The 21,281-nt window shown below is 42.0% G+C and overlaps 2 protein-coding genes across 6 annotated transcripts in view; one reads left to right on the top strand and one right to left on the bottom strand.

The window, feature by feature from the left end:
- thada (THADA armadillo repeat containing) overlaps nucleotides 1-18,204 on the bottom strand; it is a 112,948-nt gene extending 94,744 nt beyond the window's left edge. Inside the window, exons 1-22 of one of the 4 annotated variants that reach the window (XM_088610714.1) lie at nucleotides 18,096-18,180; nucleotides 17,685-17,747; nucleotides 17,270-17,362; nucleotides 16,608-16,705; nucleotides 16,137-16,267; nucleotides 15,643-15,791; nucleotides 14,513-14,545; nucleotides 14,202-14,250; nucleotides 13,465-13,655; nucleotides 13,173-13,267; nucleotides 12,549-12,772; nucleotides 11,284-11,996; nucleotides 10,810-10,964; nucleotides 10,240-10,395; nucleotides 9,085-9,198; nucleotides 8,144-8,267; nucleotides 7,385-7,539; nucleotides 6,111-6,342; nucleotides 4,166-4,301; nucleotides 3,872-4,008; nucleotides 3,601-3,747; nucleotides 1,549-1,706 (exon numbers count right to left, since the gene is read on the bottom strand). In XM_088610714.1, the coding sequence (XP_088466840.1) occupies nucleotides 1,549-1,706; nucleotides 3,601-3,747; nucleotides 3,872-4,008; nucleotides 4,166-4,301; nucleotides 6,111-6,342; nucleotides 7,385-7,539; nucleotides 8,144-8,267; nucleotides 9,085-9,198; nucleotides 10,240-10,395; nucleotides 10,810-10,964; nucleotides 11,284-11,996; nucleotides 12,549-12,772; nucleotides 13,173-13,267; nucleotides 13,465-13,655; nucleotides 14,202-14,250; nucleotides 14,513-14,545; nucleotides 15,643-15,791; nucleotides 16,137-16,267; nucleotides 16,608-16,705; nucleotides 17,270-17,342 (3,270 nt within the window). In that variant the 5' untranslated portion in view covers nucleotides 17,343-17,362; nucleotides 17,685-17,747; nucleotides 18,096-18,180. Of the gene's footprint in view, nucleotides 1-1,548; nucleotides 1,707-3,600; nucleotides 3,748-3,871; nucleotides 4,009-4,165; nucleotides 4,302-6,110; nucleotides 6,343-7,384; nucleotides 7,540-8,143; nucleotides 8,268-9,084; nucleotides 9,199-10,239; nucleotides 10,396-10,809; nucleotides 10,965-11,283; nucleotides 11,997-12,548; nucleotides 12,773-13,172; nucleotides 13,268-13,464; nucleotides 13,656-14,201; nucleotides 14,251-14,512; nucleotides 14,546-15,642; nucleotides 15,792-16,136; nucleotides 16,268-16,607; nucleotides 16,706-17,269; nucleotides 17,401-17,684; nucleotides 17,748-18,095 lie in introns of all 4 variants that reach the window. The other 3 variants (XM_088610712.1, XM_088610715.1, XM_088610713.1) reach the window with 3 other exon arrangements.
- Nucleotides 18,205-18,389: 185 nt separating this feature from the next.
- The window catches only part of plekhh2 (pleckstrin homology domain containing, family H (with MyTH4 domain) member 2), a 33,957-nt gene continuing 31,065 nt past the window's right edge, over nucleotides 18,390-21,281 (top strand). For both annotated transcript variants that reach the window (XR_015927952.1, XM_088610221.1), the window contains exon 1: nucleotides 18,390-18,575. The gene's annotated coding sequence lies outside the window, so the exon portion shown is untranslated. The remainder of the gene's footprint in view (nucleotides 18,576-21,281) is intronic.

Below are 21,281 nucleotides of genomic sequence, written 5' to 3'. Positions count from 1 at the left end.
AACTGTCAAAGTCAAGATCCACTTCGATTTGCTTCATTCTTAAGAAAAAAAAGAAACAAACGAAGCATTTAAAGCTGTGTGTTATTATGTAGGATGAAGGCTTCAGCCAAGTCACGATCAAATCAATCCTGTTTTACAATCCAAGGAAGCAATCTAAATAAACAAACCGCCTTCTCGGAACTTCAGAAATGGCAGCTGTAAAATCAGGAGATGTTGAAACACTTCCTACGGTACAGAAAATAAAACTAGGCGGGTCTCTGTCTCTGTTTTGAATGCATGCTCTTCAAAACAATTAAATTAAAATCTGTGTTAACCAGACATGCAGAGAGTAGGCCTTGCTGTGGCAGCGAAGAATATACTCAGGCTCAGTATGGCAGTCAGTTAAAGAGTCAAATGAACTCTTTTAGGTCCCTTTAGTAACTCACTAAACTGTACTTCTTTCTCACTGTAGACTGCAGATTCCAAGTTCCACCTTTATCCCCACAGCACTGTGGGAACTGGTGACAAACTAATACTACTAAACGTCTCAATCTATCATTTCAGGAAATCCGCTGTTCTCCAAAGATTAATGGGAGGAAAACAATAACTAACTCATGCACTCAGAACATCGGTAGAAGGGAAAAATCTAGTATCATATCTAGTCGGCCTTAAATGATTCAATACCCAATGACAGCAAAAGCTCCAAAAGGACAGTTGCATTTGTCTTCATGTTCTCAGGTTTCAGAGGTAGTAATTGCCAAATTAGATGAAAATCATGAAATTCAGATGATGTAGAGACCATAGCTTCATAGGTAACCTTGTTTTACTTTGCAACAGAAACAAGAAAAAAATACGATGTATTTTCAAAGCACAAGAGTGAAACTTTCTTAATGTTGTTATGACCTTTTACCTCTGATCCAGTATGTTTGTGAAACGTCTATAAAACACCGTTCTGGTAAAGTCTACTATGCAAAAGAACACTGCAGCCAGATACCATAGTGCAGCCAGGGACAGAAACTGTTTAATATTAACATTTGGGAAAGAGCTTATCTTTTCCAGAAACCAAACAGAACTGGCAAGAGCCAGTCCTGTGTTTACAACAGAGGTGGAAGCAATTTGGAAAGAATGTGTGCAAATTAAACTGGTTACGGCTATTAAACACTAGGTCCTGAGTGAAATGAAGGCTCTGCCTAATGAATGTGGTTGCTAATTGAAGACATCCGCAGCATGGAAGCAGGTGTAGCTGCTGCTCAGGCACTGCACAAGCTTCACGGGATGCGCACACTGCTCTTTAATGGCATTCCAGCATCTTCCATTACGCCACTGCCAGTTGAGAATGGTCTCCAATATTCCCATTAACAAAATATTCCCAGGTCTGCGGTAATGACCTCCTACTGTCAAAGGGGCACTTTCTTGCAATAAAACACTTTGAAAAGACAGCCACAACAAAAAGCACTATAAGACAAAGACTTTGCCTTGGTGGCCTGTGGGCCAATGCTGTGCAGGTTTTTTGGCTCATGTGGTGGAAACTCTGTATAGTGCAGGGTGCAGGGGAGACTCGGGGCTCACCTGCTGTTCCGTAATCAGCCCCTCTCGAGGAGGGGCTTCAGTCTGGAGGGGCAGGTTCTGGCACAGCATCCCAAGCAGCATGGACACCTCCTTCATCGTCCGCCAGCAGCACACCAGCACCATCTGAGCCGTAACTCTGTACTGTTCTTCCCCTCCACCTGCCAGAGGACAACAAACAAGGCCCTCGTTTCAAGGCTCATTAATCTGTCTCCAGTTTTACAAACTGTACGTTTCAAGTTCGTACTGATTAAATATCAAAATAGCGTACACAGATCTGTATAAAGGTATACTCAAAATAAAGTACAAACCATGAAATACTCAGCACTTTAATCAAAGTTTGTGGTCTGTAAAACACAAGTCAAATTACCACTCGGGCACTAAGCCCAAAGTTTTGATTCCTGTACTTGTGCAGCTCCATAACTATACATCGTGCAAACATGCTGGAGCTGAGCACATAGAACTTCACACGGGTAATGTCGTACCTGAGCACATTAATCAAATTGTGGATTGTCCTGCAACGTGCATGTTAAAAATCCAGCACGATGTCCCTCACAATATGTTCACCATGTGTGTCTCTTACAGCTGCTGAGAAACGCAAGAAGAGTAGCTAATCTAACAAACGAAGCACATTCCTCTTATCCCTGCATATCGCAGCCCTATTTATTGGAATCAGAGCACTTGCAAAAGTAAAAAGGTCTAAGGCATATGTGGATCTTTAAAATGAGTCAATTTCCAAATATATTTTCTCTTGTTTATCACAGCTTCATCTGGTACAATGTCACAGGCTGTATTACAACTTTTTACTTCCTCTCTGGTATTAAGTAAAATACTTTCTTTAGTATTCAACCCAGATTAAAGAAACAGTGCTGTCTGAAATCATAGGTCCTGAGGAGGTCTTAGAAAATTTACTGGGACAAAATTAAAACGGACATTTCAAACTGGACTAAACTTCCTCAGTTAATATTCAAAACCGCTTTGTGGAGATTTTTAGTCCCATGTAAACTGGACTTTAACACACAAATGTGCATACCAGGGAATAAAGTTAAAGCTCAAGACTCCCAGCAACAGACTTTCCCAACAGAATGCACAATTAAAAAGAAATTGTCAAAAGTACAGTACCATGTAGAGATGGGGATATATCTGATTGCTGTTGAATCCAGAGCTGCTTTTAAGCTCATTGCTCTTGATTAACTGTAACACTGTACCCATAGTGCATGCCCCATAGTATCAGAACCGCTGGGTTATGTGACCAGATGTCAATTTACCAACCCTATAGCAAAACTATTGTGTCATATTACTACTATCAGCTATTTTTCCATTTGATCTATTTTTAACAAGCAAGCAAGTTCAAATAGTATCTAAAATGAGGTGATGGGAACTCAAACACTGTGGTGGTAAATGATCGCCAAGAATCTTGTTTCTTGCCTGCCTTACAAAATCCCTCTCAAAACGTGAAACAGTCTGCTAGCAGGAAGCAGGACAAAAGATCAGATGTCTCGCTACTCTGTGAGGCACTGGCTCACTGGCTCCACAGTCTTAGACTGTTCAATGGAGAAACAGTGCCTCCCAGAGCTTACAGTGAATAGGACTATGAGGAATGAAAATGGACACCTAAAAAAGTGATAGAAGTACAGGTATCATCCAGATTAGAACACTATTTTTGCATAAACTAAAGTTAACTAACCAATAGTTTTGATTTGGTTTGAAATCTGACAACCATATTGGCGATTTATGTTATTATTATAAATAATAAAAGTATAATATATGAATATTGGATCCTATTAAAGTAATCTCTGTGCAAGACAATAAACATATCTAAAATGTCAATGTGAAACAGCTACACTGGAACTCTTCTTTTATACAAAAATCATCATGCTCACTTAATAAAGACATGAATACATACCTAAACAAAGCACGTCTTCAGGATCAAGACAGAAAAAGACCTTTACCTGCTGCATTGTTCACTGCAGGGTTAACAACTCATGCCCTACCCTGGCCCAGGGTTATTCCCCTTTGGAAACAGAAGGAAGTCACCGAGGCACTGTTGCTGACCTGTGGCCCCAGCAGCATGCGCCTGCTCTAGGCTGCCTCCCCCTGGCTCCGGCTCACTATTGCCCAGCTGACGAGGTGATGTGAAGAAGTCATTCGTGTCACGAGGCTGAATCTCCTGCAGGATCTGCTGCAGGCAGGCAGATGATTCTGAGAGAAAGACATAACGCATCGAGACCTCAACTCGTGCCTCGTGTAAAAACCCATGTTCGATCAACGCTGAATGTAATGGATTGATCCTCTTTTATTCGGAGTAATGTCAAGCAGGCCTCACCCGAGTCAGTGTCCATGGGAATGAGTCCCTCGGGGGAGGAGCTCTGTACAACAGGTGACACAACATCAGACATCCTGTAGGACATCTCAATGAGCTCTGCCACCACTGGCTTCCACTCTGCCACCAGCAAGAGGGACCTGTCGAAAAGTCAAGACTTAACAGTTGTACTGCCCCAGCTCTGTCTGAAGAAAATATAAGTTCATTCAAAATTAAAGCTTCCAGAGTAACATGCTAAAAACGCTGGCAAGCCCATGCAGGGGTGTGGGTGCAGTGAGGGAGCAGTTTGATACTCACTGTGAGTCAAGCTGCTGCAGTGCCACAGTGATGCAATGGGCTCGTCCATAAAGGGGGTGGGAGGCCGCAGCTTGCAGGAGAGAGGTCTCAGCTTGAGCAACCTCAGCTTTTAGACACGCCAGGAGGAACAGCACCACTGCAAAATGGCAGAGAAGAGACATCAGTCATTCAGACAACAGTGAGAAAACACCGCACAAGACCGTACCATTAATGCGTGGGCTTCAGGGAGTCTACGTTTTAATTTTCTGTCATCACATTTTCATAGGGGCAGAAAACAATCCAAAATGGCCACCTAACATACGAAAACCATTCCAAATTCTCTCCATGCCCTCTCCTTCTCCCATCCCCCAAATCCTCCCTGGGCGGTATCCCCTCCCACCCGCCCCCTAAACCACCAGTTCTACCCAGCTGGCAGCCCCCTCCTTCCTCAGCCACAGATGATCATAAAAACCGCATCGGAGAGCAGTATTTAAGGGCTGGCTCAACAAGGAGAAGGCCTAATAAAGGGGAGAGCCCACTGATGCCAGGAAAGGGAATGTGGAGGCCAGCAGCTCTGAGAAAACAGCTTCTAAGGGTAGTTCTACCAGCCAGTTAGATTTAACAATTAAGTCATCATACAACTTAAGAAACAGGGGAGGGCAAGGGGAGATGATTTTTTTACCAAAATAGCAAAGCTGAGGAAACTCAGCCCCCAAAACACAGCTGCTTCCTAATTCTATGGATAAACCCAAAATAGATTAAAGGATGGCCAAGGACTTTACAAATCGCAATGTCGATTCCAGTACCACTGGTAAAACTCACAGCATTATCATAAATTAGATTATAAACATGAATAATGCCATTGTCATATGTCTGATTATTTAGTTGACTGTAGCTCTATACCCAGTATGATTAGATAAAAGCAAATCTGAAACACATTTGTGCATGCACAGCAATTTTAGGCATCCATTTGTAGTCCAGTGTTTATGGTGGTGAGTATGTCTGAAATGGCCTTTCAGTATCAACTTGGAAAGAAACTGGTTTAGCCTTTGCACATTAACTATCCAGAAGGAGAGCATTACACAAAAAAACAAAAATTTCAAGGATTAAACAGCAAAAGGAAATGTCATTTGTTCCAAGATGAATTCCAGCTGTTTCTGGACAGTGCAGAGGCTCCAGTTTATAAGAGAGAAACAGAGTCATAATGGAAATGTTTAGAGTACCACTGAGCTGTTGTCAGCAATTCATCTTTACTTTGCTTTTTAACTACCCACAGATGATTAATTTTTTTTGTGCACATATGCTGTAAATTACATGAGCTTCTAAATATATGACTAGTGTTCCTAACTGACCTAACAGATGAAAGCTGAAAGATTGTTGTAACTTTAAAACTCGGTAAACAAAACACAGCTAAGCCGTGCCATGTGCTGTACGCACCACACAAATATCAAAAAGTACACTCACAGAGTTATAAACAATGTGAGGCTTAAAGACAGGCTCATGTATTCAGAGCATCCTACATGAAGCTTTAAACAAGTACAGCTTTGGTGTCAGGAAAAAAATAATTAAGGCCTAAGTTGCTCTGAATGTTGACAATGTTTAAACTCTTACTTCCAGATATATACAGACAACCTACATTAAGTGTTTAAGGATCCACTATGTGCTGTAACCTGAAAATATGAAGAAAGAATGAGCCTTTCAGTACAAGAAAGGGACTGGTATATGTAAGTTACATAATATTTTTTCTGTAAAACGGTCTTCTCCAGTAAATTAATTACCATGATGGCTAATAACGCAACATTATTTTTTTACATTCACACAATATTAAAGCAATTTATCTTTTCTGATTTTGTACATCTTTTACATATTTCTGTATGTATTTGCCAGTAAAAATCATTTATTGAACTGAGTGATCTGAATACTCAATACCATTATGTTCAATAGGAAAAAGACACAAAGTTCATACCTGCTAATGTGTTCCTCTCAAGCTTAAAGGCCTTAGAAGCCGGGGACTCTCCTGGTGTGGGTGGCTGAAATGAGATGCACTGTTCTTGGGCACGGTGGCTCAAGGCCTCCACCAGCCCTTCCTCATAGACCAGCAAGTTGAGGAGGTGGGAGGCAGTGACACTATCAAAGGGCTTGGTGCTGGTGCTGAGGTCCAGAGCGACTCGAAGCAGCGAGCTCAGCCTGCCTGGCTCCTGTGTCCCAGGACAGAGAACAGAAACACATACTGTATGGATAATGAAACAGCACTAGCACTACACTGTGGCAAAATCAATCATGCAATTGCTGCAAACAGTTTGTGCTTTGGGCATTATGAAAATTTAACATATAATTATTCAATGCATTAAGAGATAACATTCATTTTTACTGAAACACTTCTGAACCAAGTACAACAGAGACAAGCAACCAGAATTAAATCTGCTTTTAACAACTTCTTCTCTAGAACACCAATGATTTGAAGTAAAAAAAGAAGAACAAGTTCACAACAGGCAAGTTAGAAACTCAAAAACTGAAAAATAAATGTTTTAGTGGCCTGGAGTGGCTTTTTTAAAAAAAAAACCTTGCAATACTCAATGTTTTTGACATACTCAGTTGATTTCAAATCACCAATTATTCATAACTCAGCTTACCAGCAATGAGCCCTGTCCACTCTGGAAGAAATGGGGACTGTAGACAGGCCCCTCTAGCACACCTAACTGTGTGAACTATTCAGCCTTCTTGACACGTTGCAAACTACAGAATGCCTCTCAGGAGAGTGCAACAGAGCCACGATTTCAACAACAGTGGAGAGACTTTTTGACCAACTGATGTCCACCCTACAAGGGCAGCACTCTGCCAACCATGTGCCAGTGCTTGGGCAATCCTGGCAACAGCAGGCTAGTAACACAGCCCATGTTCAATCCCGTGAGGTCTCAGAACAAGTGCAGGAGTCACTGGTGTTACTGGCACAAAATTTTCCTTTTACTTAATCTATTTTGCTCTGATGTACTGAATAAATAAGACGCTTTTCTCCAGAGTGCAGGACGCACCAACAGGCTGTCTGAGGGATAGGGAGCTGTCATTGTTGGCACAAAGAACTACTAGATACCATGGAGATTGAATGCCATTTAAAATTCTGAGCAGAGCTGAGCTTGGGTTACTTGTATTTTAATATACAGAGAAGAGCCTGAATACATATTAGTAGCTGCTATGCATACAATGACCAGCCAGGCCTGTGTGAGAGGCAGCGAGTCTGACCTGCAGGCCGAGGGCTGGAGGAGGTAGTCTCCTCAGCAGCTGGAAGGCCAGCTGCTTGACCCCCAGGAAGGAGCTGGCCAGGCAGTACAGCACGGCCTGTGCCTGAGAAGGGGTCACCATCTGTCCCAGTGAGAACAAACAAGGACCAGAATCCGCTGATGGGGGGAAAGACAGAGGAAGAAAGGCTGTCAGGACACTGCACACAGCAAAGTGAGAATTATAAAAGCATTTTTACAGAGATTTAACATATTAAACACATCTGAATCACAAAACTCAACTATGTATACTGAGCACCTGTTGGCTACATTTTTAAATTCATGAATGAGTAGAGGGAAGAAAAAATGAAAAATTAGCACAGAGCTACACAGATGACACTGAAACCACCAACAGAATACTCACATTTCAAAACTTTCACACAGGTGAATTGAGAACACATTCTCATTCACCATGAGGACCTGGAAACCCATTTATTCGACAGTGTTAACTGGAGCACTTTCAGAAAGTACTTTGCTCAAGAGTCTAACAGCAGCATCACATTCACTAAGATCTGAACCTATGCTACTCCAATCTGAGTCAGAAGACACGAACATAAAAGCATACAAACAAGGTCTCCAGTAAGTATTGTCCTACCGAGAAAAAACTTCATTAAGATTTTTAAAATTACCATGAGGCTGTTAATGTCCTGTCTTTTAATATTGCTTAAAATTATACTAAAAAAACAGGAGGAAAATCTCTCTGTTCAGGAGTTGTAGGACAGACCTGTGCTGAAGGAGAAGAGGTCAGCGATGAGTCCCAGCAGGTGTAACGCAGTGAAACAGGTGGGGAAGGAGGCACCAGGGAACAGGGCGTGGAAGAGGGCTTCACATAGCCGGTGCAGAAACTCCTACAGCACAGCACACAAACCACAGACTGCAAACCACGGCACTGGACATGGGCTAAGACACCTCCAGGCGGTACAACAGAACACTGTACTGCTAAATTCTTAAAGCCTTGTGCATAAAGTAAAAATAGCATTTCTTTGAAGGCCAAACAAAATACCCTAAAGTTGAAATTGTTCAACAACACAATTGTGCCAATTTACGTTCAAGAAGGTCTGCAATGAAACAATGTAAGAGGAAAATCTAGGAGTTTGTTAAATTACATTCCTTAACTAGACAACGTCAGTGTAAGGAAGCAATAAAAAAGCCAGAAAATGCTTGCATACACAGTTAAAAACATTTCATTTGAATTAACAGATGTAATGTTAAAATTACAGAATGGGAGAGTTGGACTACATTCAAAATGCAGATACTGTTGCAACAGAGTCAACACTAAGAAGAGTAAACAGACTAATTTCTGGTCTGAAAGGAATGCTGTATTCAGACAGATTAAGGGAATTGAGTTTTTCTTGCCTGGAATTAAGACGATTCAGTTCCAGGGGATATTTTCAAGCTCAGCAATGAGACCACAGACATAAGTGGTGATAGGTTTAGGAGCATTTAGTACCAAAAACAAGAGATTTCTCTACCCAGAGTTTTAAAACAACTGCCTAGACTCAATTTTGACGCTAAGAAAGGCAAGCCAGACTACCTCCTTTCGCTTGTAAAGTGTATGTTCTTCACGTTGTGGTGAAAAAGCCATATTGAATGTGGCACAGTTTCTCCCTGATCCAAGTGTACAGCCGTGCGTGTGGCCCTCCTCTCATCCATTAGACACTGTACCTCATATGTCTGCAGTGTGGTCCTGTTCCCATGCTCCTGGCTCCGCTCCTCTGGCCTGTCCTGCTCCAGCCTCCTCTGCAGCAGCTGGGCACTGTCCCTCATCCTGCACAGCAGCTGGAGGGAAGCACAGGATACACAGCAAGTGGCCATGGGTCTAATGCTGAACTACAGCATAGGTAAAAGCACCACATGCTCAGCACAGGCAAGAACACACTGTCCTATACATGCTAAAAAACGCTGTGCCTTTTTCTAACGCCAAAAGGCAATGTGAGCTTAACTTATCAAAGCATATAAAGCTACCAGCTGGTGAACTGTTAGGTAGAACAAGAAATATTATCACATTGCTTTGATATGCTGCAGAACAGGAGCTTGACCAACATGACAGTAAGAGCTCAAGAATGAAATTTTAAGAAAGCCGGCTCAGGGCCGGATAAGGACAGAAAAAGGGACTACACAAAATCAAAAACTGAATCTGAAAACTGAAACTGAATCAAAATTCCAGCAGAGGGCACTGCTACACAAAAGTAAGAACCGGCTCTCGCAGCTATAGAATCACAGAGTTTAAATTAAAGCATAGTCTTCTGACTTTTTTAAAGATTCTTTTGTGTTCAAACAGAAAGATGGAACTTTAATGCACTGTCTTTGCCAATAGTTCCAGTACATATATATAATATAAACTGTTGATTAGGGTTTACACTGAAGACCCTTCACAAACCAGGGAGGGGAGAACTGTACATGCCTTCCTTGGCCATGCTTCCCGTTGAGAGTCCCACAATGCCTACAGGACTGTTAGTATGAGCTGCAGGAGAAATGGAACTGTCACAGTTGCTCACAGCTGCCTGACTGTAGACAGAGATCACTGCTGCTCTGAAAGCTTAGGAATTACCTACCTGACTCCTACCTGTCCACCCCTCGTCAAAGACAACCAAGCCTCCGTACATGGACTCCTAAGGGAATTCTGGTCAGAGCCTGACTCTGACCAGAATTACTGACTCAAACTATCAATGCCTGGTCTATAGGACTCAATATGCACTTGAACGACTACCTTTCCTGGTTGGATTACTCATCAATTACTCATCACCCTGTTGCTCTTTTGAAACTCTTTTAAAACCAGCATGCCAAGCCCAAGTGGAGACCCTAAGGTCAGGGTCTGACCTTCTTCAGTAGGCTGAGAGTCTGCTGTCTCACTCCTGGAGACTGGCTATTCAGGCTGCTGGGCAGGAAGTAGCGAATCAGATCCATTTCCTCTGGAGATAGGTTCTCTGTGCTGCGGTGGCTCTCACAGATCAGCCCCAGGGCATCCAAACGAACCTGTTGCATACACAGACATGTGCGCACATTACAAATGCAAAACCTACACTGCAAAGTTAAATATGATTCACCTCATATTGCTATTATATTAAACCCTGAAACTCACACCAGCTTTTGAAAACTGAGATCTATTTGCTGTACAGATTTCCCATGTGTCCAATATTACCACCAGATTCTGTTTATTGCGTGCCCCCTTTCACCTTGCTGACCTGTTAGATATTATCAACATTTTAACTGATCTTTTTTTTTTTCTAGTCCTTTTTTTCTACAGTGCTTTGCACATCTCAATGCATACAATTTCAATTTCTGGTGCCTCCGCACATCAGCATCAAACAAACTAGCTTAAGTTCAAGCCTGTCATCTTCTGCCAAGATTTATTTGCCAATCAACCACCTATAGATGAATATACAGTACCTGGTCATGTTTGTGCACCAGGGCCTGAGAGAGCAGTTTCAGGGGAACCAGCCCCCCCCACAGCCCCTCTTGAGAGGGACTGACTACGCCCTGGGCCCGGGCCGCTCGCAGACAGGTCACCAGAGCTCCCAGGGCCCCCCTGCAGTCTGGAGAGCCTGCCAGACCGGACAGAAACACGGGTTACATAAAACACAAGAGGGGCGCCTGTCAGCCCATCTTGGACAGCCAGCAGCCCACGGCTCGCTGATCCAAGAACCTCATCAAGGAAAATGACAACCTTTTTTGGAGATGCTGCACTGGCATTTTATGGAATAGACTTGATGTAGGCAAATCCATCATGCTGATTTCTCACCCACATGGCTGACAGAGGGTCTGTTACCTCTGTAGTAAGCGGCATGTGTAGTCACTGCTGGAAGAGGTTCACGTTCTAATTCACACCAGGCTGGCAGAAGCTATCGTATGGGATTTTGTTACCTGTGTTATTACCTGCTGGGCTGTGCTGGCTACTCTGCAGGGCACGAACCATGTGCTCCACGCTGCCAGGGCTGCATCTCAGTATCTTGGGCAGGCAGTAGTCCAGGATGTAGGTGGTCTGGTCCAGCTGACCTTCACACAGAGCTGCCAGCAGAGGTGTCACCCAGGTCTGGTGCCACATCTCCATCCACGAATCCCCCCGTTCATGAACGGATGCCAGCTGAGCCTTGTGGTTCACAAACAGCGTCTCCAGGAGGCTGCTGGCATAGGGGGCGAGAGACTGATCCCCCATGAGAGAGAGAAGCTGTGCAGGAAGCTGAGGATCTAGAGCGAGGAGGCTCTCTGCACCCAGGTAGTCCACCAGACAGCTCAGAGAGCCGTACTTTCCTTTGCTGTGCCACTCAAGCCCTAGCAGGCTGTGGGTCAGGCTGGTGAAAAAGGGGTCTGCAAGGGGGTCAGATATTCGCGTGGCGATCTGGTGCAGCTTGAGCACGTTCTTAAACAGGGCTTTGGTCTGATGCCGGACGCCATCCAGAGGATGCTCCCAATGTGCATAGATGTGTTCCAGCAGGCGTCCCACCAGCTCAGTGCCCCCCATCAGGGAATGCCTGAGGCTTGCAGAGCAGTGCTCCCCCTGCAGGACTTCCAGTGCTGCACAGCTCCATAGAGTCAAGACACGAGCCACCGAGATTGCAGTGCTGGACTCTCGCACACTGCAGATACAGAAATACAGACAGGAACACCTTCACTACACAGCCATTAGCATGTCTTTAATCTTAGTGTACGCACTGTTAAATTACACTAATTATTTAATTGTTAAAAAGTTAGTGTACTAAACCTTTTAAGATATCATAACTAGGCTTCTCGGGACCCAGAACAATGCATGAAAGAAAACAAAAACATAAAAATGCACATGCAAGCAGCAGTGTCAAATACTCAACTGAACTTTTAGGAATGCCCAATGGAGAGAAGGGGGAGGCGTTGTATAGTGGGATTAAGTGTCCAATGAAATCTGCTCTTGTACCTTGAATGAAGAACTTTACTTGATTTTCTCCAGTCCACTCAGATCTGTATAACTGGGGACAAGCATTGCTGAGAATGTACAGGTCTCTGCTTAACGCTACAGAAACCAGGATGAGCTCTGGCCCAATGAGCCGTTGTGGCATCGTATAGATTGTCTTTACCTGTGCTAAATTAGAATGGAATAACTCTTTGCATTGGAAGTGGGAGGAAAGAGGAAAAGGGAGAACTAATCAGGGTCTGACCTGGAGTCCAGAGAGAGCAAAGATTTGGGAATGAGCAACAAGAGCCTCTCCTCGCCTGACCCAGCAGCCTTGCCCCGCCAGGACAGCATAGCCAGAGCTCCATGGCACAGGAACAGGGTCACACTGGTGGGGCGGACGCAGTGATACAGCTCTCCACAGCTCTTTAACAACCACTGAGGTGCACTACCCACACGCTCCTCTGAGCCCAGCAACAGACTGGCCACCTGTCACACGAAGAGCACACACACATCAGCCCAGCATTGGCTGCTGGAAGAGACAGCCCATAAATCAGCAACAATCAACACTGGTGTTTCTTAATAGGTCCACTTTATGGAGTGCTGAACTTCAAATCTTAATAATGTCACAACTTAAAATTGGGACTGTTTCTGTCCTAATTAAAACAGCATTCTCCCTCAGATGTTACAGGAGCAGTGAACAGGTTTCTGTGCCAAACATGTTCTGCACTTTTGTAGTTTATTCTTTATATTTATTTTCCTGGAAAGGAAGACATAATCGTAACTATGGGCAGGATAACTGAATTTCAAGGCATAGTTCAGTTGATCCAATAATGATAATGTTCAATACCCTGTATCCAGTAGAAACACTGGTCAATAATGGACTCACCACACTGGCCACACAGTCACTGGGCCCCGTCATGCTCCTAGTCAGCAGTACTACTGCCATGCCTGCAGTGCTCTGGACTGTCTGCACAAAGTCACCTGCCCAGGAGGCAAAGACATGAAGCAAATACCATCAAGGGGACAAAAAAGGACAGCAATGCAAAAATAGAGGAAAAAACTAAAAATAAAGCCAGTCCATACTGTATAATCCAAGAGACTTCTCACTCCATTTCATGTTTGTGATTGGCCCTCATGTCAAGACAGTCACTGAGGAGAGTGCAAAGTGGCTGCCTTACCCTCAGTGAGTATGCTGGTGTAGCAGCGCAACAGGTCACACAGTGTGTCCATCAGGGGGCTGTCAGGTGCTGCCTGCAGGACCGCAGTGATCTGCTTTTGGGATCTCTGTACCACCAGCATGGAAGCTTTCACTGTGGCCAAGCATGCCTGCATCAGCTGGGCCTGAGCAACTGGACTGCCTACCAGACGACTACAAACAGAATAGAATGCTCAGACACTACCACCTCAGCTTCCAAAATCCAGATATGGCATTAAAATATTAACTCTAAACAGTGTTAGGCACAACATTCAAATGCCATACCATATCAATGGCAAACAAGTTCAGATCTCTTGAACTGCTTCACGCAATACTTAGAAAATTATTTCAAACAACTAGATCGTTAAAAAGTACGCACTGTGGAGCCAAAAAAATTCATACTTTTTACAGATGAAACTATGTGAAACATGTTACCATGGGCAACTCCAGTAAAAGACACGTAAGTTGAGACACTAAAGGTAGTCAATATCATCTCCATTTGTGCCTATGAGGGCATGTTTGCTTGATAATACAGCATATATATCACTCATGTGAGTGAAATTGTTCAGTTGCCATCTAAATGTGATATCCACGTGGTCCAACATATACACTGTATGTGTAGCCCATTTCACTGTCTCAGAGTACACAGCCTTCAGAACACAGCACCATTCATGAACAATTAAAACAACAGGAGTGTACCAATAATTACCCCAATTTTACCTGTTCTGTTGTTGATATTCAGACAGGGCCTTCTGAAGAAACTGCAACACTGTAAAGATAAAAAAGCAAATCTAATGCTCACACAAGTTTGGCACTGTAAATTACTCTGCCCAAAGCAATGAGGTCTGACAGGAAATCTCATTAAAAGTTTAGCTGAACTTATTTGCATAAATGACATTACACTGCAAGTAATAATTATGGAAACATAAGTACATTTTTACATTTTATTGCGCCTTTATAGGACCCTTTACAGAAATTTGCTGGAATCTGAGTTTATGCTAGTCTTAAAAACCATCAAAATCCCAACTTGCCTTCTGTTAGTAAACTGTGAATGCAACTTTCACCTGTGGGTAGAAAAAAAAAAGTGTAATTGGTTCTGTAGCTCACAAACCAAAATATTTTCCCATGTACACAACCAAATCAGGAACTGGGACGGGTCAAATATAAAAAGATGATACAAGTCAAAAAGGCCAAGGCAATAAGAAAAGGTAATTCTGTTAAATATCTGATGTAAAACTGCACTGTATAAAAGGAAAGTTTGGACAACCTTGCTCCCTAGATAATTCACAAATGAGAACATAGCAGTTTGAAGTCATTAATAAAGTGGGAACCAAGTTACTACAAACATATCTGCCCTGTTTAACTCCTAGTCTTGAAACAGCTTTATTCCTGAATTGGTTTTAAAATAATTCATAGTTGGATCTTTGCTCGAAAGTGAGAGATCTTACAGAGACAGGTGTGTTTATTCTGAAATCATGTGAACCACTCTTTCTGCAAAAAGGCCATAAAACTAATTGTGTGACCTGTATAATAAACTTTCACTTTATAAACTTTCATGAATTTACAAACTGTTATGGTTTGCCATAATAAAGGGAGTGAAAACATATGCAACCAACATTTTAATTCTGGATTTTTCTTTGCTGCTTATACTGACATTTAACTTGTTTCCTCCATCAAAGTGATCAGTTTGAGCATTTGTGACTAAAATATTTACTTTAGAAAATGTGACACTGCACATTAGTGGAATTCAAATAAATTAGACAGCTCCTCAAGAACACAAATAATCTTACAGGGCTCTGTATAGGGGAATGGCCTCCACCATAGAGGAGATCTCAGAAAAAATGGCTGTCAAAGGAAATGGACCAAGGAAATCCTAATACAACTTTATGGAATAATATTTTATAGTAAACAACTGTATGAAACAAAAAATTGAAATATTTGAGATGTAGAACCTGTAGAACCTTGTTAATCTTGTTACAAGCTTTTAATACAAAAGTTTAAACTAAAAGGTTTCATATGGTTGGTTTAATACACAAATTAAAGAACAAATTAAAAAACAAAGCTATATTGGATCCCAAACAATAGAGAAAAATTGCAAACTTTTGCATCGCATCACATTTCACATGACACTTGCTCTATCACATTCAAACCTGAAACATACCCAGGTGGAAGCCGTCGAGGCAGGCAGTGATGGTATCGGTAAGGTGTGCGTAGTGCGCTGAGCTGCATGTGGTCAGGCTCTGTGACAAACGCTGGGACAGGCAGCGCACAGCTTGGTTCTGCAGACAGCCTGGTACTGTGCTCAGAGCACTGCAGAGAGGACACACTGGGGTAAGAGCACTACCACGTGCACACAGCCTTTCCTGAAGGTCTTGGCACATCTGCTTTGCTGATCTCACTGAGACACATACTGTTTTGTACCATGAACAGTGTGGGGACTGAGCACCTCCGGTGGTTTAAACACCGTGCATTTAATGCTTGTGCAAAGTGCAAAGAGGCAGTAAGAAGCTGCGCACCCCATAATCAGGTGTCTCTCTGCCCCAGCCCAGACCAGAGAATGGGTTTCATGTGATGTGCCTTTACCCAAAAACTTCTGCAAAGGTCTAAGCATAATGACAGGTAAATCTGGCATTAGGACAAGAAATCTGCCCGCACCTTGCAAGAGCTCTCTTCAGTGGGTTTCTGGAGTGCAGGGAGAAGAAAACGCAGGCCAATGTCTCCAGGCAGGCATTCATCAGCGGGCTTTCAGCCTCGTCTTCACTCAGCTGCTCCAGAAGGGAACCAACCTAAGAATACAGCACGAAATAAACTGGCCATTCTTGTTTTATCGTAGTCCAGCAGACAACTCTTGGTTTGAGCAGTGTGCTTGTTTTCCCACAGACATATATCAAACCTTTTCTTAAATTACTAGTGCTTGTCCCCTGTAAAAAGAGAAGAATTGACATAAGAAGTCCACTCATGTCTAACATGTCGATTTAATCTAATTCCACTATCGCTGAAGGATACACCCATACTGTAGCTTCAAGCACAAATCGCAAAACAGCAAGAAAGTAGGACTCCTTTAAAAAATCATGGATATCAATGATAGGCGTTCCAGTAGAAGAACTGATTATAAAAAGTACTTACTTTTTTAATCAGTTGTATCTGCTGGACTCCATCTGTTAGCTTGGCACACTCCTGCAAGAACTCAGCAATTTGCTCTGCCAAGGGGTCACCTTTGAGAGCTACAGGAAAACATACAACCTGACGTTAGACAAGGTCAACACAAACAGGCCAGGCCTCCACAATTCGTAAATGACAGGTTTAGATCTAGTGCAAACTGTCTTAATGTCACTTATACCATGACAACGTGTTCACTTACACACAAACAGATTCAGCACTCACAGACAAATGTAATTTAATTCAATAGGAAGCAGAAAGACTACATGTCCATAAGTTTGAATGTTAAAGAGTAATGACATCCAGTGTAGCTTCTGGAACTACTGGAAGCAAAGATGACCACCAGTTGAGAGGATCAGTTTTCTTCATTTAGATCAAAAGAATATAAGAAAGGTCACACACTAGACAAGACCATTCAGGTCTTGTCGTATTGCTTGATGTTAATCATGGCAACTTCTTGAAATTCTTTATTTATCTACCCGTGTAGAACATTCCTTTAAGTCCAGGAAAAACCTGGTTGTTCTTTTTTGGGCAGACTCCAAAGCACCAATATCATTTTTGTAATGTGGTGACTAATACTGTACACTCATACTTCCTCCCTTGTCCTTCAACCATCATCCTGTACTCACCACCCAGATTCTCCAGCTGTCCACTGTCCAGAATAAGGGCCTCCACTTTAACCTCTTTCTTCTTTAAAACCATCTTTCTAACAGCTTACAATCCTTCAAGAAGAGAGTGAGTGGGAAGAGAGTTCACAGACCTGACTTCACAAAGAATTTGTGTAATGCTTACAAGCACAAGAATCACGTTTGAAGTTAAATAGAGTACTTAAATGCCTGCATAACTGTAAAATTATCCATTGTAATTATCTTATTTTTAATGTACTCTGACTCCCTCAAGTAGGTTAATAAACGATTTTCTGGTTAGTAAACAACATTTCAAAGTGATGTCTCGCAGGACATCCTCTGAGCAATAGGAAACACTGAAGGGAAGAGAAAGTAGGGACGTCATTAAAATTAACTACAGATGTAGAAATAAACTAACGTGACTTCATGCCTCATGTTGTCTAAAATCACGGCAATGCCAGTCAACTGCAAATGCAAAATCCTGCAAAATCACAAATAATAGCATTAAGCAAAAGAGCATCATATACAATATAAATGTAATATATAGAGGATTCTAAGTTAACTGTGTAAATTAAAAACGTGCTGTACGTGTTCTGTAATTTATAGTGTTTGTATTATACTACAAAGCGATATTACTGTTATAATAACGTACAAGTGCAGATTAATTTTGATGTTTTTCCCCAATAAATGAAAGCGTTTACAAAGGAAAGCATGCACTTTATATTAAAAGGTCGCTCCTTTGCCCATACACTGACAGTAAATGCGTGCCCAAAGTAATCGTGAACTGAAAGCATAATTTCCAGTAAAACAAAGCGCACATAAAACTCACACGTTTTGTATAAATTACTTCATTTACTGCACAGACATCAAAGCGATAAACCAGAGGGTCCCGTACTGTAGCCGTGCTACACGTGTAGCACGTCAATTCCGGGAGCAGGAAACCCGCCTCCGGGCTACATTGAGTGGACAGATGCTCGAAAAAATACACACCTTCTCCTCTTTAACCCTCTCCTGAGCCGTTCATCTGACTGTCAATCAATTTACATTTCCCCTCCTGAATAATATGCATAGACACGCCTTGCTATCTGTTGATTGGCCATCTTGCGAGCGCTGTAACGCCCCATGATTGCCAGGCGATTTCCAAAGTGGGACACACTATTGAAACTGGAAACTTTGGTGAAAGTGTGGAATTCCTCATTTTTATTCCACAACTAGGTTCATATGATGGGAATAAGGCAACGGAAGATATGACCGATATGGAATAGAAGCCAGATTATCTCCCAAACCGTATTTTCCTTCATATTGCTGGGTAAGGATTTAATTTTACAGTTCTTCATTAATAACTGAGAAAAGTAGATTTGGGACTGCTTCTGCAGTGCTTTTACGTTATACACTATGTTCTGGAGAAAAATCGTACACAATTCACATTGTGTTAAAACATTCAGCACTGTGGAGAGGGAGAAAACTGACCTTCGACATGTTTTTGAATAAGACTGCATTTCTCAAACCTGGGGGAAAAGAGCAAAGCATTCCTACAGTATTTCTTAGGGGACGTATATTTAACCCTTTATTATATAATATGATATTGCAATACCAAGTGACGTTAAACATCTGTTGCGGAACTGTCCTGCACTATTACGAATGATACATATTATTTTCATTAACATTAGAATGTTAATTTCTGTAAAATAATATATTAATATATTTTAATTTTCGCCCACATAGTGAATAGCAGTGCTATATTTGTAGTCATAATGTCTGTACATTGTAAGAGAAGCGTTTGCACCCACATGGTTTGTAAATTTTGACGTTAGGTACTTTTGTCTGTAGTACTGGGTCAAGTATATATACTGTAGTATATAAACTCTTTGGATCAGATTTTAATTATGTTTCAGTTAGTGTCCCCCATGCGATGCTCAATCAAACTTCAATTTGTTTTACTCAAGCACATTAAATGATAAACCCGCATTTGTTCCCAATTGACTTATCTGGTTAGACACATATTTAATGTATTATTATGGTCAGCTTCAGCTCAAAGCACTAATCTTGCTACAACAGATTGAGTCTAGAGAGTATTGAAATGTCTTCAGCCAGTGGCTGTAGATCTTAATCTTGATTAATTAAGTTGAATAGGTTGTTCAGTATTTGAGGTTTAATGAAAACCAGAAGCTAGGACTGGAGCATGAAAACTTATGAAAGGTTATTAATGAGAGGAGGTCATTCAGCCGATCTGGTCGTTAGTAGCTAATTCGTTAGTAGCTAATTCATCCCAGGATCTCAGGCAGACGTTTCTTGAAAGAAGCCAGGGGATTGGTTTATAATCACTACTGTACCTTTCAACAAAAATAATTACATTATGACATACTGCTCCTGGCACCCACAAACCATTTTGCATTTTAAGCACTAACAAATCAAGCAATTCACTGACAAAAGTAAATGATGGTGCAATTTCCAAGAAAGGCTGTTAGAAAAATAACAGATTAACCTCCAAGTCAGACCTGACAAAGGGGCAGTTATAGAGAACAATAACCATGTCCTTCCTCCAGGCTGTCTGTTCTTGTTCGGTAAGTTTCTTCAAGCCACTTGAAATTGTAATATACTGTATATCCATTTAGCCTGTATTGATGTTTCCATGAATCTTCCAAGTTATAAACGTAAGGCTTAACTTTAAAAGTTACCCAAGTCATGAAAACAGTTAATAATGAGTAAGTGCAAGTTTAGAACTTTTTCATCCTAAATGGTCCAAAATCACTTTACAAATAAAGGAGGGGACCACTTCTTTCATATCTGAAGCTCATCTGGGTGATGTGTGGCCACCAGCATCCCCACTACACAGACGAACAGGTGGAGAAATGAGAAATTACATCACCAGCTGAATTAGAGAGGCCAGATTGTTCTAACCAAAAAGCTTACAAAACTAGCTTAGTAGACTAAGCCAACAAATGCAAGACAGAGTTATTGTTGTAAATAATGTGAAGGATTATTACAATACAATACATCTGAATAACAAGTATGCAACAGAATTTAAAATTAAATAAAAGGATGATATCTGATTTTCAGTAATGGGTAGTATGATGTACAGTAGCACGATGGGAGATTATAGATTGTAAAGGATTGTAGGAGCCAGAACTGCACTATAGTCATGCTTTGGTATGGCTTAATTTTATTACTGGCCATATAGTATATCTGCAATCATTAAAGGCCAGAGATGTTACAAATCAGTCAGCACAGACTCTGAGGCTGTACCATTAAACACCTAATGTGATAATATTTTATTCTTTCATATCAAGCTTTTCTCTTTAGGACTTTCTTTTTTAGACATCAGCATAAACATCCATTTGTCCATCTCTTTCCTAACCACTTCCAGTTTAGGATTGAGCCAGAAGAAGCAACGGAAAGCAACAGGTGCAAGGCAGAATACACCCTGGGAGGGACACCAGTTCACTGCAGGGAAGACACAGACACAAACACACACACTCACACTTTTCCTAGAAGCCAGTTAACCTAACAGCTTGTCTCTGGACTGTAGGTGGAAACCAGAGCATCTGGAGGAAACCCATTCAAACACAGGGAGAACACAGAAACTCCATGGAGATATCATCCGAGGTCCAGCTGAACCAAGAGCACTTACACTGCAAACGAGCGATGCCAACCACTGCACCATCGTGCCGCCCACCCTGGATCCCATTAGTTAGAAGTTTCATATAAATAATATCAAAACAAGCCCGGATCCAGTGATGGCAGGACAGGCAATGCAGAGATTTTAACCGCAGCCAGACCAGCCAGTCAGATCCTTTCCTGCTTCTGTGAGAGGCCTCTCTTCTAAGGGCTGTCTGGCATGATAAGATATCTTTGTGAGGCCACTTCTCATTGCTCAAGCGATTGAAGCCACTGAGGGATTAGCCTTTAAATCACAGTTCTACGTCATGACCAGGAAAGGATCGGGTGCAAGGTAGCATACTCCCTGAACGGGACACCAGTCCATCACAGGGCAGAAACACGGACACACTCCGTG

This window comes from Lepisosteus platostomus, chromosome 17 (genome assembly GCF_059453375.1).
Source record: "Lepisosteus platostomus isolate fLepPlt1 chromosome 17, fLepPlt1.hap1, whole genome shotgun sequence".
Lineage (NCBI taxonomy): Eukaryota > Metazoa > Chordata > Actinopteri > Semionotiformes > Lepisosteidae > Lepisosteus > Lepisosteus platostomus.
This window is presented reverse-complemented; position numbering and strand designations above follow the sequence as displayed.